Source organism: Mus musculus, chromosome 17, assembly GCF_000001635.26.
Source record: "Mus musculus strain C57BL/6J chromosome 17, GRCm38.p6 C57BL/6J".
Classification (NCBI taxonomy): domain Eukaryota; kingdom Metazoa; phylum Chordata; class Mammalia; order Rodentia; family Muridae; genus Mus; species Mus musculus.
The window spans coordinates 28,730,698-28,745,411 of NC_000083.6; the positions used below are offsets into that span (position 1 = coordinate 28,730,698).

A 14,714-nucleotide genomic window follows, 5' to 3' on the forward strand; every position below is an offset into this window, starting at 1 on the left:
GACATTTGAGGTCCATACTGTTAATACTCCATCCCTACCTTCTGAAGGCCATATACTTAGCTTGTAGTATAAAACACACTCAGTCCATGTCCAAGAATCCAGATCCTCATTAGTCTCCCGATACTCAAGGCAAACTCTCAGCTGTAGCCCCTGTTACAGTCAACAGATTATATGCTTCTCCTTTTCAGTGGCATAAACATTCTCATCCAAAGGTAAGGAAGGGCCAGACCAAAGCAAGGTGAGATGGAGCATTAAAGTCCCATAGTTTGACATCCATCCTCCAAGGCTTGGGTGGCATGAGCTGAGTTCCAAAGAGCTTGGGCAGCCCAGCTCCTGTCACCCTGCTGGATGGATCCATATGCCTTCTCTCTTGGCTCACTGCCTGTAACTGTCCACAGCCCACATTCTGGGGACTCACTGGGACATCCCCCTCACAGCTTCATGGATCACACTGTCAGGCCACTCACAGTGATTCCAACCCTGGTGTACACTGCCCTGCTTATGCCACCCCATAATCCTTGGGTTCTGCGTGCCTCGAAAAACTAGCATCGTGCTGCCAGGCTGAGCAGTAGCTGGGTCTTTTTGGACCGTGGCTTCAGAGACCTCAGAGTAGCTAAGCACTATGACCAGGTCCTAACCAGCCCTCAGTGGGCAGGGGGCTCTGAGGTACCTGTTCTCTAGGGTGTTTTGGACGAGTTTATACTTTGCATCTGGGCCTACAGTAGTTAGGGGTCTCTCCAATATCCAGCATATTTGGTATCTTTCCTATTTTTTCAGTACAAATTTTTCTGTTTGTTGTTATTGGTGGTAGACATTTGTTTTGTTTTGTTTTGTTTGAGACAGGCTTTCTTCGTAGCCCACGCTCACCTGGAACTATTGTGTATTTCATGATAGCCATAGCCTCCCAGTGCTCCTCTTGCCTTGGTCTCCTGAGCTACCGTGCCTTTTTTTTATGCTGTGTTGGGTCTGGATCCCAGGGCCTTATGCATGCTAGAAAACCACTTTACCAGCTGAGTCACATCGCTAAGCAGTTCTGACAGGTGTTTTGAGTAAAAGTAGGAGTTTACCTGTGTGCGTTTAGTTTTAACTGGGTGAACTGGAAATCATTAGTCTAGTGGGCCTATCCATTTTTCTTAAGGTCCCAAGGAGTTCTAAAGTTCTCTTCACTACTCTGTCCTGTGGTTTCTAGAACTCTTTTCAACGCCTCTAAAGAACATACGGACCCCACTCCAGCCAGCCTAGAAGGCCTGAGGCTGTAGCCTGTGTGGTTTGTAAATGGAACACTGATGAGACATTTTGCAGACTGCTCTTTCGTGGAGTTCAATTTTCTCCATGGGTTTCTGTTTACCTCACTTTTAGTCATTGTGCCTTTGAACTAGTGATCTTAGCTTCTAAGAGCTGCCTAATAAGACTTTTTGAGGCATCATAGATCTGTTAGGTGTGTGCTGTCCTGTGTATGGCTCATAGTTGAGGAGCCCGTGTGGTTAATGTAACTTGATGATTGATTGACTTAACCTCTACAATTTTAAAGTTTATAACCTATCAGTATCAATTAGGTTCATGGTGTTGGACAGTCGTTGCCACTGATGACTGTGCTGTGACTTAGAAAACCCTTCCATCCAGCTTAATAAGAGTGGTTGGTGTTCTAGTGGTTGTGTAAAGAACAAAGCTCTTCTCTAGAAGCCTGGTCGGCTATAAGTATCAAGTGAATTCAGCTGATAGAGATTAATAGCAAAAGAGGGAGCAGGGAGCCCCAGACTGTCTCTCCGGGTGGAACCCTTACTTACTTTGATTTTGAAATGTGTGGTTAGCTAGGTATGGAGTCACTGATGCCAGCACGTCAGCTTCAGCTCAAGGACCGTAAGCTGTGTGGCCTTTTCTTTGCTGTATCCAATATAGACAATACATTTTCATACCAGAGATCGCAGACTTGACTTGTTATTTTCCTGTGTAATCAAGTATAAATTTCCTTCACGCATAAAAGACCTTTCCCCCATTGTAGTGGATGTGGTACTCCTAAGACGTGACCTATGGTCAGGAGAGGCAACTCAGCAGTTAAAGAGCATAGCTGCTCTTCCAGTCTCCAGGCTGGTGTTCAGATTCTAGCACCTGCAAGATAGTTCATCTGTAACTCCAGTCTCGGGGACCCAGTGTCTTCTTTTGGTCTCTGTGGGCACCAGGCACGCACATAGTACAGATAAGCACACAGGCAAAACGCTCGTACACATAAAAATAAATGATTTTTTACAGATGTGAACAGAGGGTGGAGGGCTTCTGGATTACACTGCTGCTGCTGCACTGATCTGCGTACTGTCCTGGGTATATTAGAACAGTCTCAGAGCAGTTCGTCCTTCTTCAAACATGCTACGGAACATCACAGATAGACAGTACCGTGCTCTAGTGAACCCTGTGTCTGCTCTGCCCAGAGGGTGAAGTAAAATGTGGGTGGTTGAGCAAACGCACTGGAGTGCACAGCATATCTAGCTACCCATTGCTCTCCATTGTTAAGTTTCCGGTCTTTTCCTCATTTTTAGTTTTTTCTTTCCTTAAACTCAGGGAGGGCTTATGTATGCCAGGCAGATACTGTACCATTGAGCTGCATCTCTAGAAGTTGGTCTCAGTTTTGAAAAGAAGTTGGACCGGGCGTGGTGGCGCACGCCTTTAATCCCAGCACTCGGGAGGCAGAGGCAGGCGGATTTCTGAGTTCCAGGACAGCCTGGGCTACACAGAGAAACCCTGTCTCGAAAACCAGAAAGAAAGAAAGGGAAAAAAAAAGAAGAGAAAAGAAGTTGCACTGCTGATACTAAAGCCAGTGCCTTAGGGTTGGAAAGATGGCTCAGATAATTTCTGAATTAAAATTTGGTATTATCGGGGCTGGTGAGATGGCTCAGTGGGTAAGAGCACCCGACTGCTCTTCCAAAGGTCCGGAGTTCAAATCCCAGCAACCACATGGTGGCTCACAACCATCCGTAACAAGATCTGATGCCCTCTTCTGGTGTGTCTGAAGACAGCTACAGTGTACTTACATATAATAATAAATAAATAAATCTTTAAAAAAAAAAAAAAAAAAAAAAAAAAAAAAAAAAAAATTTGGTATTATCATCTTACTTGAAATACATTTTTTTTAAGATTTATTTATTAATATATACACTGTAGCTGTCTTCAGACACTCTAGAAGAGGGAGTCAGATCTTGTTGCAGATGGCTGTGAGCCACCATGTCGTTGCTGGGATTTGAACTCTGGACCTTCGGAAGAGCAGTCAGGTGCTCTTACCCACTGAGCCATCTCACCAGCCCCCTTGAAATACATTTTAAACTGATGATAAACTTACTTCTTTGTGGGGAAGGAAAAGCTATCCCAGTTGTGAAGGATAGCTCACTGTGGAAATAGCAGGCTGTACTAAGTCTTGCTGTGCACTGTCACATAGCTGGGTGGCAGCTTTGCCTTAGCTCCTAAGGAGGGTTTTCTTCCATAATGTGTTTATTACCTTCCAATTCCCAGGTTTGCTGTAGCAGCTCCAGCCACAGCCCTCCTCGCTGTGCACGATGTTCATTCATCCTTTTTACTACTTTTTTTTTTTTTTAAATAAACTGCATAGAATGTTTTTCTGGGTTTTGAGGATAGGTCAGAACAGTGAGTCAAGTGTTTGGATCAGTCGGTGTTTGCCAGGCTGGCTGCACTGGGCAAGGCTGGAGAGATGCTGCTGCCACCCTCAAAACCAGGGTAGTCAGTCTGAACCAACCAGAGTGGTGGGGTGACTGGGACAGAAGTCTTCCTCCGGTGGAAAAGCAGAATGGAATGAGGAGTGAGAGGTGCAGGTAAGTTACTTCAGAGAGAAGTCCAACATGGAGTAAAACCCCAGGTCATTATGGAGAGGAGACGGAGACTCAGGAGTCCAGGTCACCTCAGCCACATAGTAAGTTTGAGGCCATCTCAAAAAAGCTTGTCCAGAAAGACTTCTTGTTAGAACAGCCCTTGGAAGGGACAGTGGGAAAGGAAAAGGCTTAATACAGGAAGAGTGGAGGCTTCCCTTACAACTGCATAAAGAGGCATAGAAGTGCCTGAGACCTTTGCCTTGAGTTGAAGCTTTGAGCCTATTCAAGAATAGTAGTTTGAGGCAAGCAGATAAAAGTTGAGTGACAGGTGTCAGAAAGGCGTGGATGTGAGGGTGAGGAGCTGGTTGTGATTTAGTCTGAGAATGCTCACCCCTGCAGACAAGGGAGAAAGGTATGGATGAGCCCTGCCTGCTGATAGATGCATGTTCTTCAGGCAGCTTGGAGGTGAAGCTAAGTCAGTTAGGAAACAACCCAGACTTCACTTTTCCCAAAGGGAATATGAAACTTGCCTCTTTAGAAAGTCCAGCTGGGCCGGGCGTGGTGGCGCACACCTTTAATCCCAGCACTCCGGAGGCAGAGGCAGGTGGATTTCTGAGTTCAAGGCCAGCCTGGTCTACAGAGTGAGTGCCAGGACAGCCAGGGCTACACAGAGAAACCCTGTCTCGAAAACAAACAAACAAAAAAAAAAAAGAAAGAAAGAAAGAAAGTCCAGCTGGTTAATAAACTACTTTGGAGTCGTACATGGTAAAATCACCTCTTGGAGGGCTGGAAGAGTCTAATTTTTTTCTATTAACATACATCCTCTTGAAGTGGCTAATCAGATATTCCTGGGGAGTAGAAATGTGAATGGAGCTAGATTTATATAAACTGAGTAGCTTCTTCCTGTCTGCAAGGAAGATGCTCAACTGTCACCATTAGCATGTCGGCAGTGTTACGGCCTGAGTGAGTCAGTGCCAGTCTCAGTCCACCCACTGTCCGCACCTGGAGCATCTCCTCTTTTCCATTTTCAGTAGCAGGGGTTTTGTTTTGTTTTGTTTTTTCTTTTACCATTCTAACTTCAGAAATATCTTGTGTGAGTGGACTTCCTTCTGGGTTAACTCGGTTTTCTGTAGGATGCCATTTTTGGGCACTGGCTCATCTTATCTTAAAAATTATTGACTGTTGCAGGCCTGTGAAAACTGGTGTGTAAATACACGAATGCACGGCCTTGTTGCATTCCAGGAAAACTCCATGTATAAGACAGGCACCAGGCTGTATCTTCCTGTCACCTTTCTAGAATTTTCTTCTGTTTTAGCAAAAAAAAAAAATGTTCAGAGGCAAAATGGCCATCTTGTTGCATAAGCAGTTCCTGTGACTAGGCAACTGTGGCTTGCAGACACTGTTCTCTTGACTGACTCATGCTTATTTTGCCTCTCTATATGCAAGCTAAATCTTCTCTATCTGTTCTTTAAATATTGTATGTGCCTTTTATGTATCAGATAATCTAAAATAAGGGATGGGGTTCAGCCATACATTGTAGTCCCAGCACTTGGATAGATGAGGCACAAGGACTCTGAGTTAAGAGGCTGCTGGGGGATTTTAGGTGACACAGGAAGGACGGCTAATGATCCTGCAGAACCTGACGGGCTCACACAGTCTCCCTATCTCACCATCAGCTGAGGTATGGAGCAGCTGTTCAGATGCTCAAAAGGGGCTGACTGAAGGCAGTGAGAGTAAATGGCCTCTGATCCTCCGGTGAACACATGCTCATTTGTTCTGAGGTTTTGGATGGCAGAATGACTATTCCGGGCCCTTTGCCTTTCTGCTTTTCAAGTCTTTAGTGAGTAGACTTTGGTTACTTTACATCCGTTATGGTTGCAGCCTGGTGTCTCCCATAGTGGGGTAGCACCCTCTGCCAGCTGGCTGTCCCTCACATGTTCTGTCTCCTAGAGGGGAGAGGGGAAGGTCTCCAGAGGGCACACTCAAGTGAACGAATGGTGTCTGGGAGGAGAGCAGGCCTCCCAACTGTCAGATTACAAGTTCCTTAGGTCAGGCCTTAGGGGGATAGTCACAAATAGATGCATAGAGTGTGCTCCGCCTCTGCTTGCCAGCACACTCTGCTTAGCTACCTCCTAGTGCCTTGGTGGAAGGGGAGGTGGAGGTGGAGGCTGGGCTCATGGACTGAGTGGCGTGGCCTCTTGTCTAAGACCCAACCACAGTGACTTTACTTCCTGCTGCATGGTGGTGACAAATGTGTGTGTGTGTGGCGGTTTTTTGAACCTTTCTACAGGAGGAGCAAGTCATGCTGAAAGTGGCCACCCTACAGAAGCCTTCCACCCAGAATCTTCCACCATGTTGGCCTTGTTTGGGGGAGGGGGGGACTCATTTCCATTATTGAGATTTTTTTTGTTTGTTGTGTTTTATTTTGCTCATTATTGTTTTGTTTTGCTTTTCACTTTTATTTTGTCCCGACATTTTCCTTTATAGTCCACCGTTAGATATTGATCAGTTGAAGCTCATTTTAAGACTCGTTGGAACCCCAGGGGCTGAGCTTCTGAAGAAAATCTCCTCAGAGTCTGTGAGTTGACGCTTTGATTGAATTACTACCCTCGGGGGCCTCTGCCACTTGCCTTCCGTCACTCTGCACTCTGACTTTGGAATGCATGTGTGACGTGTGCTGTGTGTGATGTGTGCACACATGTGAGCCTGCATGAGCCCGCTTGCATGCATGAGTGTGTTTTATTCTAAACTATCCTTATCTGGGTGTGGACTTAAGATCATGGGAACCCCTTTGGGGCAATTGTATGCTAATAAAACTGAGAGTTGAGATTCCAGTTCATTCCAAGAGATTAATGGGAAATTTGTGTGTGTGTCCTCCTGAGCCCTGACTTCTCTCTGAAGTTGCCCACGTGCTTAAGAGCCCTCTCACTTTCTGCTGAGCATCCTAATCTCTGACACTGTGTGCTAGTCTGACCTTCCCTCTCAGTGGTGGGTGATGTGTGCCTTGTCCCTAGAGGGGCTCCTCCTGGGCGGGGTCTTTCCATGGGCTCCTCTCCCACCCTCAGACCACACAGAACAGCTTCCTCCCCTCATGACAGTCTGCAGATGGCTCTGAACTCCTCCAGGAACCTTGGTCAATACAGTGAATAGCATGAGGGGCCACTTGGAACTTGTGCTTTCTCCATGGAGGCCATAAGAAGGTGACTCTGTTTTACTTTAGCCATGGTTGGTTGGTTTTTTGTTGTTGTTGTTGGTTTTTTGTTTTTTGTTGTTGTTGTTTTTGTTTTTTGGTTTTTTTTTGTTTTTTTTGTTTTTTTTTTTTGTTTTTTTGAGACAGGGTTTCTCTATGTAGCCCTGGTTGTCCTGGAACTCACTTTGTAGACCAGGCTGGCCTCGAACTCAGAAATCCCCCTGCCTCTGCCTCCCAAGTGCTGGGATTGAAGGCTTGTGCCACCATTGCCCAGCCTTGTTGTTGTTGTTTTTGTTGTTGTTGGAGGATTTTTTTTTTGTTTTTGTTTTTGTTTTTTAAGCTGTTGTCACTTTCTGGGGCCAGAAACTTTGAGGAAGCTAGGAAAGCCCCTCCTTCCTCTCATTTCCGCTTAGGGAAATAAATGGAGGAGCTAAGCCCCAGCTGTGCACGCCTAGGTTCCCCTCCTACCACTTCCAATAGAAGAGCCTTCTGCTCAGCTAAGAAGGAAGTTAAGTAGCTGTAGGCAACCAGCAACACACGAGTCACCTCCCCTGACAAAATCAGGACCCCGAATCTGCAGTGTAGCTATACATAAAGGACCCTGGAGCTTTTGAATGGGCCTATTTTATTTTATTTCCTTTACTCCTTTAAGATAAGAAAGCAAGCCAGGCATGGTGGCGTACGCCTTTAATCCCAGCACTTGGGAGGCAGAGGCAGGCGGATTTCTGAGTTCGAGGACAGCCTGGGCTATACAAAGAAAGCCTGTCTCGTCAAAAAGGAAAAAGAGAGAGAGAGAGAGAGAGAGAGAGAGAGAGAGAGAGAGAGCAAGCAAGCAAGCTGGATACATGGCCTAATAATGAGATGTCTTTTATCTTAACATGAAGTGGGCACATCAGATATTTGAACAGTTCTAGTGCAGCAATGGACAGAATCAGGTACCAAGACAAACATCCTCTCAGTGATAACTCAGTTGTGTACAGTAGTGAGAAAAGAGCTTCCCTGCATAATCGTCAGAAATGGGTAATGGCAGTCTAAATGTTGGAAAAGTATGGGCAAGGTTAAGTTAGTGTTGATGACACCACCCAGTACTTTTGAAATCTCCAAAGCACCAGCTGTGATGGTGCAGGTCTCTAACCCCAGCACTTAAAAGGCAGAGGCAGAAAGCCTGGGCTTAATTTGTAAGACACCTTTTTAAATAAACAAACAACTATTGTAGATGTAGCTCAGTGACGTCAACATGGCCATGGGTCTAACCCCAGACCCCCTGGGGGTGGGGAGCATACAGTACCTACATCCGGGTGAGATAAAGCTGACTGAGTAAAAGTAGTCAGAAAAATTTACTAAAGAATTGTAGTCAACAGAACACTGAATAACTCATTCCTTCTGGAAAGAACAGAACAGGGAAGCCAGTGTAGACAAGGACACGGGGTCTGAATACAGAGAATGCAGGACAGGGAGAACAGGACAGAAAGCTGGCAGAGGCCCGAGGACAGCTCACTGCTTAGTGTGCTGGCACCTGGGTTAACCAGCCAAGGAAACAAAGGCATGGCTCCTGCCCTCTTCTTCAGAGATACATCTTCTTGACTCCCAGATGACAAATGGCTGATCCTGTACGTGCTGCCCGCAAGGAGAGCATGACAGTTGAGCGTGTGAGCTCACCTGAATCCTGCGTGTCTAGTTCACCCTGTTTGTCCCCTCTCTCAGTATGCAGAGCATTGTTGAGTGTGGAGTTTTCAGAGGGAAGTCCAAAGTCTGTACAGAGTGAGTCAGCCCATCTCTGCACTCAGGTAGAAGAAGGGCAAATGCATAGCAGTAGTCACCTTCCAGCAGGGTTCGTGCTGATGTGCAAGGAAAGGACGCCATTGGCTTGTCTATTAAAGATGAGATTCCAGCTGAAGGATGACTTGATACTTAGGTGAGGAGAAAGGAAGCTCACTAAATCATGTTAAGGTTTAGTTTAAAATACTATCATCACCTTGAGAGGGAGCGTGGGATAAACTGGCAGTGGGTTTCCATTTCAGAAGCTGTGGCCTGTACCTGGTGAATTGGTGGCCTGGCTGAGGGAAGTTAGTAGTCCTGTCGTTTGAGTAAGGACACTGAGATGGCTTAGCAGCAGAGACCTGAGTTCTCTCCTAGGGCCCACACAGTGGGCAGAGAATTCTACAACTTGGAGATCAATCCTCTGATCTCCATTCATTAGTGGTACGTGTGACCTGCCCCTCCCTACCACACAAATGAACGTGAAAATGGAATAACGGAAACTTCATGTAACTTTGCCCCGTCAGATAAACACAGTGTTTTAAACTTTTTGTTCATTGAAGTTAGTGTCTTCCCTCACTACAGGTGTGATTGTGGCATGTTCTGAAGCTGTCAACCAGACTGTAGCTTCGGTTTTGCCTTCGCCATCACTCCTAAAGTACCCTTCTTCACCAACCTATATATTTGTGGCATGCATTTTAAGTATATCACTGCCAACGTCTTTGAGACTTGGTGTAGCTCAGCACCCACACTCCAAGTTTCTCAGCCTGTAGGGGTGTGTCTCGTAGAGCCTGTGCCATCAACACTGAACCTCCTCCCCAGATAGATCTGTTAGATGTGTTAGGTTTCCAGAGTTTCATCACCATTATCTCCATCTTCTACTTTTGCCACTGCAGCAAACAGGTTTTAGCCATTGGGACTTGAAAATGGTTCTCTGGCTGGCATCCTGGATCAAGGCACAGTCTGCTTCCAGAGAACCTAAACTATTTAACATTAAAGTTGATACTTAAGCAAAAGTTTGTTTTCATGTGTGTGTGGCCACTCACTGGCTACATGCCTAATAGCTCCTGCCATTCTCCACAGAATGTTACAACACGCAGCCTTAGGCGCTGGCCTGGTGTGGTTGGGAGTTGCTTTGCTTGGGATGGCTTTTGACTTAAACAACTGGAGTTGATTTTTACACCGTGTCTTAACAATGCCCTTGACTAGGCATCTTAAGATATTAACCAGCTTCAGCAGATAATGCGTCTGACGGGGACACCCCCTGCTTATCTCATTAACAGGATGCCAAGCCATGAGGTGAGAACAAACAGCATGCACAGGGAAGTCTACCTCGGAGGCCACCTTCTCGTGGTAGTGTCTGTGTATAGCCAGCAGTTTCTAATGTCACCGAATGCTTGCATGTGCCCCAAGAACCGTTAAAGCAGTACTGGCTGTGTGCTAGCGGAGTGTTGGCATTTAGGATGCAGTCTCCTGAGCCTGCGAGGCAGCGATGCAGTGTAGGGCAGTGTTCCCTAGTGTTTGGCTTTCTGATCTTGTGCTTGAGGTAACAAGTGTCGTTGCAGTTGTATGTAGTTAGGGTGTGCTACAGCCGTGTCATGGGTGCATGGAACAGAGTTCATTAGTGTGCTTTGCTCTCCACCCATTTTACAACCAAGAGAAGACTGCATGCAAGCACGCACTATAAAATTCCTTGTGCTAATAGGTGTGCTGGGTTTTTTTTAAACAAGACAAGTAATTCATAGTAAGTATGAACACCTGGGGAATCGAGCTCTTGACCAGGTCATAACTAACCTAACTCCAGTTTATGATCAGACGTGACAGACAAACCCTTGTAGAGCATTGTGTGCATTTCAGCTCTTGTCTGTATTGAAAAATGGCTTTTCTTACCTCTATTCCTTTTTCCATTCTACGTGGTTAAGTAGGAAGGGATTGCAGCCATGTCTGTGTCTGGTTCCTACAACTTCAAATTGCAGTGAGTTCGTCTGCTTCAGTACCAACTCTTCTTCATGACTTACCTGATTAGGAAAATGGTCCTGGAAAAGACTGCTTGGTCTCAATTCTGGTTTTAAGCTTCTGACCCTTTGACCAGAAAGCTAGTAAAGAGTAGCTGATTGATTATCACTCTCATCCACAGGAAACAGAACTCTGGGGAGACCGCAAGAATAAAGTCAGTGGTCACAAATAGAGGGGGTCAGTGGCTAGAAGAAGAGTAAGCCTGAATTGAGCATCCCAGACAGTGGTCCATACGGGCCTCAGCCTAGCTCATTCCCTGAGATCACTAACACTACTGAACATAGTCATTCTGAAAGTCTGTGTTTTTACAGGCAAGAAACTACATTCAGTCTCTGGCCCAGATGCCGAAGATGAACTTCGCAAATGTATTTATTGGTGCCAATCCCCTGGGTGAGTTGATCGTACTTTGATTTTGTGGTATAAATTAGAAATTTGAAGTTTTGGTTTTGACTAAAAAGAGTACCTTTTTTTTTTAAGATTTATTTATTATTATACATAAGTTCACTGTAGCTGACTTCAAACACACCAAAAGAGGGCGTCAGATCTCACTACAGATGGTTGTGAGCCACCATGTGGTTGCTGGGATTTGAACTCCGGACCTTTGGAAGAGCAGCCCTTACCCGCTGAGCCATCTCACCAGCCCAAAAGAGTACTATCTTTAAGTAACTTTTGGGTCTTAATAAATATAGCTGTTACTGTCTGTCTGTATTGTCACATAAGGAAATATCATACAGTGATAGGCTTGTATGCTTATATGCTTGCAGAATATGGTGGAGAGGCTAAGGGAAGTGAGGAATGGGGAACAGGGAATTATGGGGACTTGGGGGAGAAGGAAGGAGGTGTGAACCTTACAGCTGCTAGTGGTAGGTGGAGCCCAGCTGAGGACAGAAAACAGGCACAGACACATGGTTAATGCCCAGCAGTGGGTCCTGATGTCCTCTACACTCACAGACTCGTCCCCCTTTCCTCCCCTCTCTGCCCTTCAGGGTGTAAGCAGCTGCCTTTGCAGCATTGATTTGGTGGCTGGCTCCTTGCCTTCCTGCCTCCATTACCTCCAGGATCACCTGGCAGAGGAAGTGACAGTGGTAGCTCAGATTGTGTCAGCACAGGACAGTGTGCTAAGGTTCTAATTCCTCTCTCTGGTGTAGTAGGCAGTAGTAGATACAGAGCCATCAGACCACCACCGTCTCCTGCCATGAGAAGGGAACAAGCAGGTGGTGGCTGCTGTCCCCTGCCTCTCCCATTCCTGCAGATGTTACTGTAAAGTCACTGCACTTAAGTCTTCGTGGGTCATGTCCCTTTCTGAGGGTTCTAGAAGCCATGTGCCAGAGTTACTTATCCTTTGAAGGGCTGATGTCTGTGGCAGTGATTTCAAAAGCTGGGAGCGGAAGCTTTCACGAACTCTGTCCATAGCCACAATACTGAGGAGTGGCTGTGGCTGTGGCAATGATTCCTGTAGCAGGAGAGGTGTGTGCATTCTTGGAGGAGGGGGTCCAGCCTATGCTACACCATTCAGGCCTGAGGTGTACATGGTACTGACAGGTTGGGTTAGGTTTGTGGCTTCCCTGTCAGGCTCACTGGGCTCTCTGTAACTTACCTTGAGCTATTGCATCAGATAAGGGTCTGGGGTCTCTGTGATCTCTAATCTTTCCATGTTGATTCCACCCCTGAATCCTCACCAGCAGATGTGCGGTACACAGTGTCTGAGTCTTCTCTGATGGAGCTGGTAGAGATCCCCATTTAGACACTGAGAAGAGCTGCCTTACAGGAGTGAATCCAGGCTGCTGGAGACTAAAAGGAGGCTCTGGCCCATCTGGTGCTCTTCACAGCCTGCTCACATCCAAACGTGCCTGGCAGCCCATTGCCAAGTGCTGGTCAGAAGGAACATGCTGTTACCGATTGCTAGCCTAGCCGTCCCCAACAGGCTGCACACCAGCGATATAAATATTAACAGCCCTGTTGTCGGTCACAGGCTTCGCATCACTGCTAGCCTCAAGACACAGCTGAGAACTTCACATTGCCCTTTGATCTTAGAGTGTCTATTTATGTCTGCCTCCATACTTGAAAAGTCTTGTTCTTACTTCTGACCTTGTTCCTCATCTAAGTGCTTTGATCCTGAGGACGTGGACCTCTTTTTACCCCAGGGTAGCAGGCACCCACTCATTCATGTTCAGTATAAAGTCAGCGGATTTGTAGAACGTGAGGATTTGTATCCAGGAAGTCCACCAGTGCTTCAGTGTTGAAGACAGAGTCATGTGGCCTGTTGTGCCACCATGCTCACTGTCTGCAGTGCTAGGTTTAGATCCAAGGCCTTATGCACACTTTGCAAACTTTACTGGCTATATCCCAGCCCTCCTCCAGCACTCTAAAACTGGAGAGCCAGCGTATGCATGTTTGCTGTTTCCTCTGTACCCTCAAAGCCTGCGTTTCTGTGGATAACTGGTGTTCAGGCTACAGGGTACATAATCACTCAGAGGAGCAGAGGTATAGCATCTCTTCAGGAAGTTCTCCTCGACACCCATGGAGCCTTCCACGCTGAAGAAATCATCTGGAGCTGTAGAGATGGCCAACGGGGCCCTTGGTCTGAGTCCCTGCACCAACAGGATGCCTCACAACTGTCTTTAATTACACTTACAGAGGATCCAGCGCCCTCTGCTGGCTTTTAGATTTTCAGCCAGCAGGCATGCACTGTAGTGGAGACATACTTAAAACTTAAATCTAGCTGGGCGTGGTGGCGCACGCCTTTAGTCCCAGCACTCAGGAGGCAGAGGCAGGCGGATTTCTGAGTTCGAGGCCAGCCTGGTCTACAGAGTGAGTTCCAAGACAGCCAGGGCTACACAGGGAAACACTGTCTCGAAAAACAAACAGAAAAAAAAACCTTAAATCTAAAAACTTGTGGAGTTTATTTCTGTTTTACTTTTGGGAGAGAAAAAACCTGGAAGCCATTATTGAAAGTAACTGATAATCACCAGGAGACAAACCATCTCCCCATATTATTCACTTGGGGAGAAACGGGGAAGAGCTCAAGATGCCAACCACCTTAGCTCAGCATAAATGGAGCTCCTGGCTGTGGTGCCCCAGGTCACAGCATCACCTGTGGCATGGTCTCACCCAGTATGCCTAATTTCACTCTTACCAACAATTGAGGTGGTAAATGTAAAGACTAGAGAGAAATGGGAGAGAGTGCACACAGCATAAGGAGAGGGGAAGGAAGCCTCCATGGTGGTGTGCCACACCTGCAGTGTCCACAAATGAAAACCAAGGTGGATGGAGAAGGAGAGCTGGGGGGTAGGAGGGGGTGTTTGTTTATTATTCTGGGTTTCAAACCCAGAACCTCAGTAATGTTTTTAAAATGTGCCATAGGCATTCAATGCGTACATGGAGGGAAGGGGTTACATGCAGAAGCAGACACCTTAAAGGATGCTTTGTGTGGATGTGAAAGGTGCTTGGAACTTGCACAGTGGTGGCACTGATGTCATGTGTTTTCCTCTTTTCTGGTGTGACAGCTGTCGACCTACTGGAGAAGATGCTCGTTTTGGACTCAGATAAGAGGATCACAGCAGCCCAAGCTCTTGCGCATGCCTACTTTGCTCAGTACCACGACCCTGATGATGAGCCTGTTGCTGACCCTTATGACCAGTCCTTTGAAAGCAGGGACCTTCTCATAGATGAGTGGAAGAGTGAGTCCAGGGCAGGCTAGCGTGGGCTTTGAGCTTGCTTTCATTTTATTCATGTTTTGTTTGTTTTCTGAGCCAGGGTTTTTCTCTGTGTAGCCACTCAGAGGAACTCACTTTGTAGATCAGGCTAGCCTTAAACTCAGAGATCCATCTGTCTGTGCCTTCCGAGTGCTGAGATTAAAAGCATGTGCTACCAAGTCCCGTTTATGTAATATTTTTTAACAGTGCTGGAGATTGGACCTAGGACTCACACATATT

General features: G+C 46.4%; 1 protein-coding gene across 5 annotated transcripts in view; it reads left to right on the forward strand.

The window, feature by feature from the left end:
- Nucleotides 1-14,714, forward strand: part of Mapk14 (mitogen-activated protein kinase 14) — a 57,064-nt gene that overhangs the window by 39,356 nt on the left and 2,994 nt on the right. For 3 of the 5 annotated variants that reach the window (NM_001168514.1, NM_011951.3, NM_001168513.1), the window contains 3 exons: nucleotides 6,314-6,393; nucleotides 11,091-11,169; nucleotides 14,286-14,459. In NM_001168514.1, coding sequence (NP_001161986.1) covers nucleotides 6,314-6,393; nucleotides 11,091-11,169; nucleotides 14,286-14,459 — 333 coding nt within the window. Of the gene's footprint in view, nucleotides 1-6,313; nucleotides 6,394-9,982; nucleotides 10,063-11,090; nucleotides 11,170-14,285; nucleotides 14,460-14,714 lie in introns of all 5 variants that reach the window. The other 2 variants (NM_001168508.1, NM_001357724.1) reach the window with 1 other exon arrangement.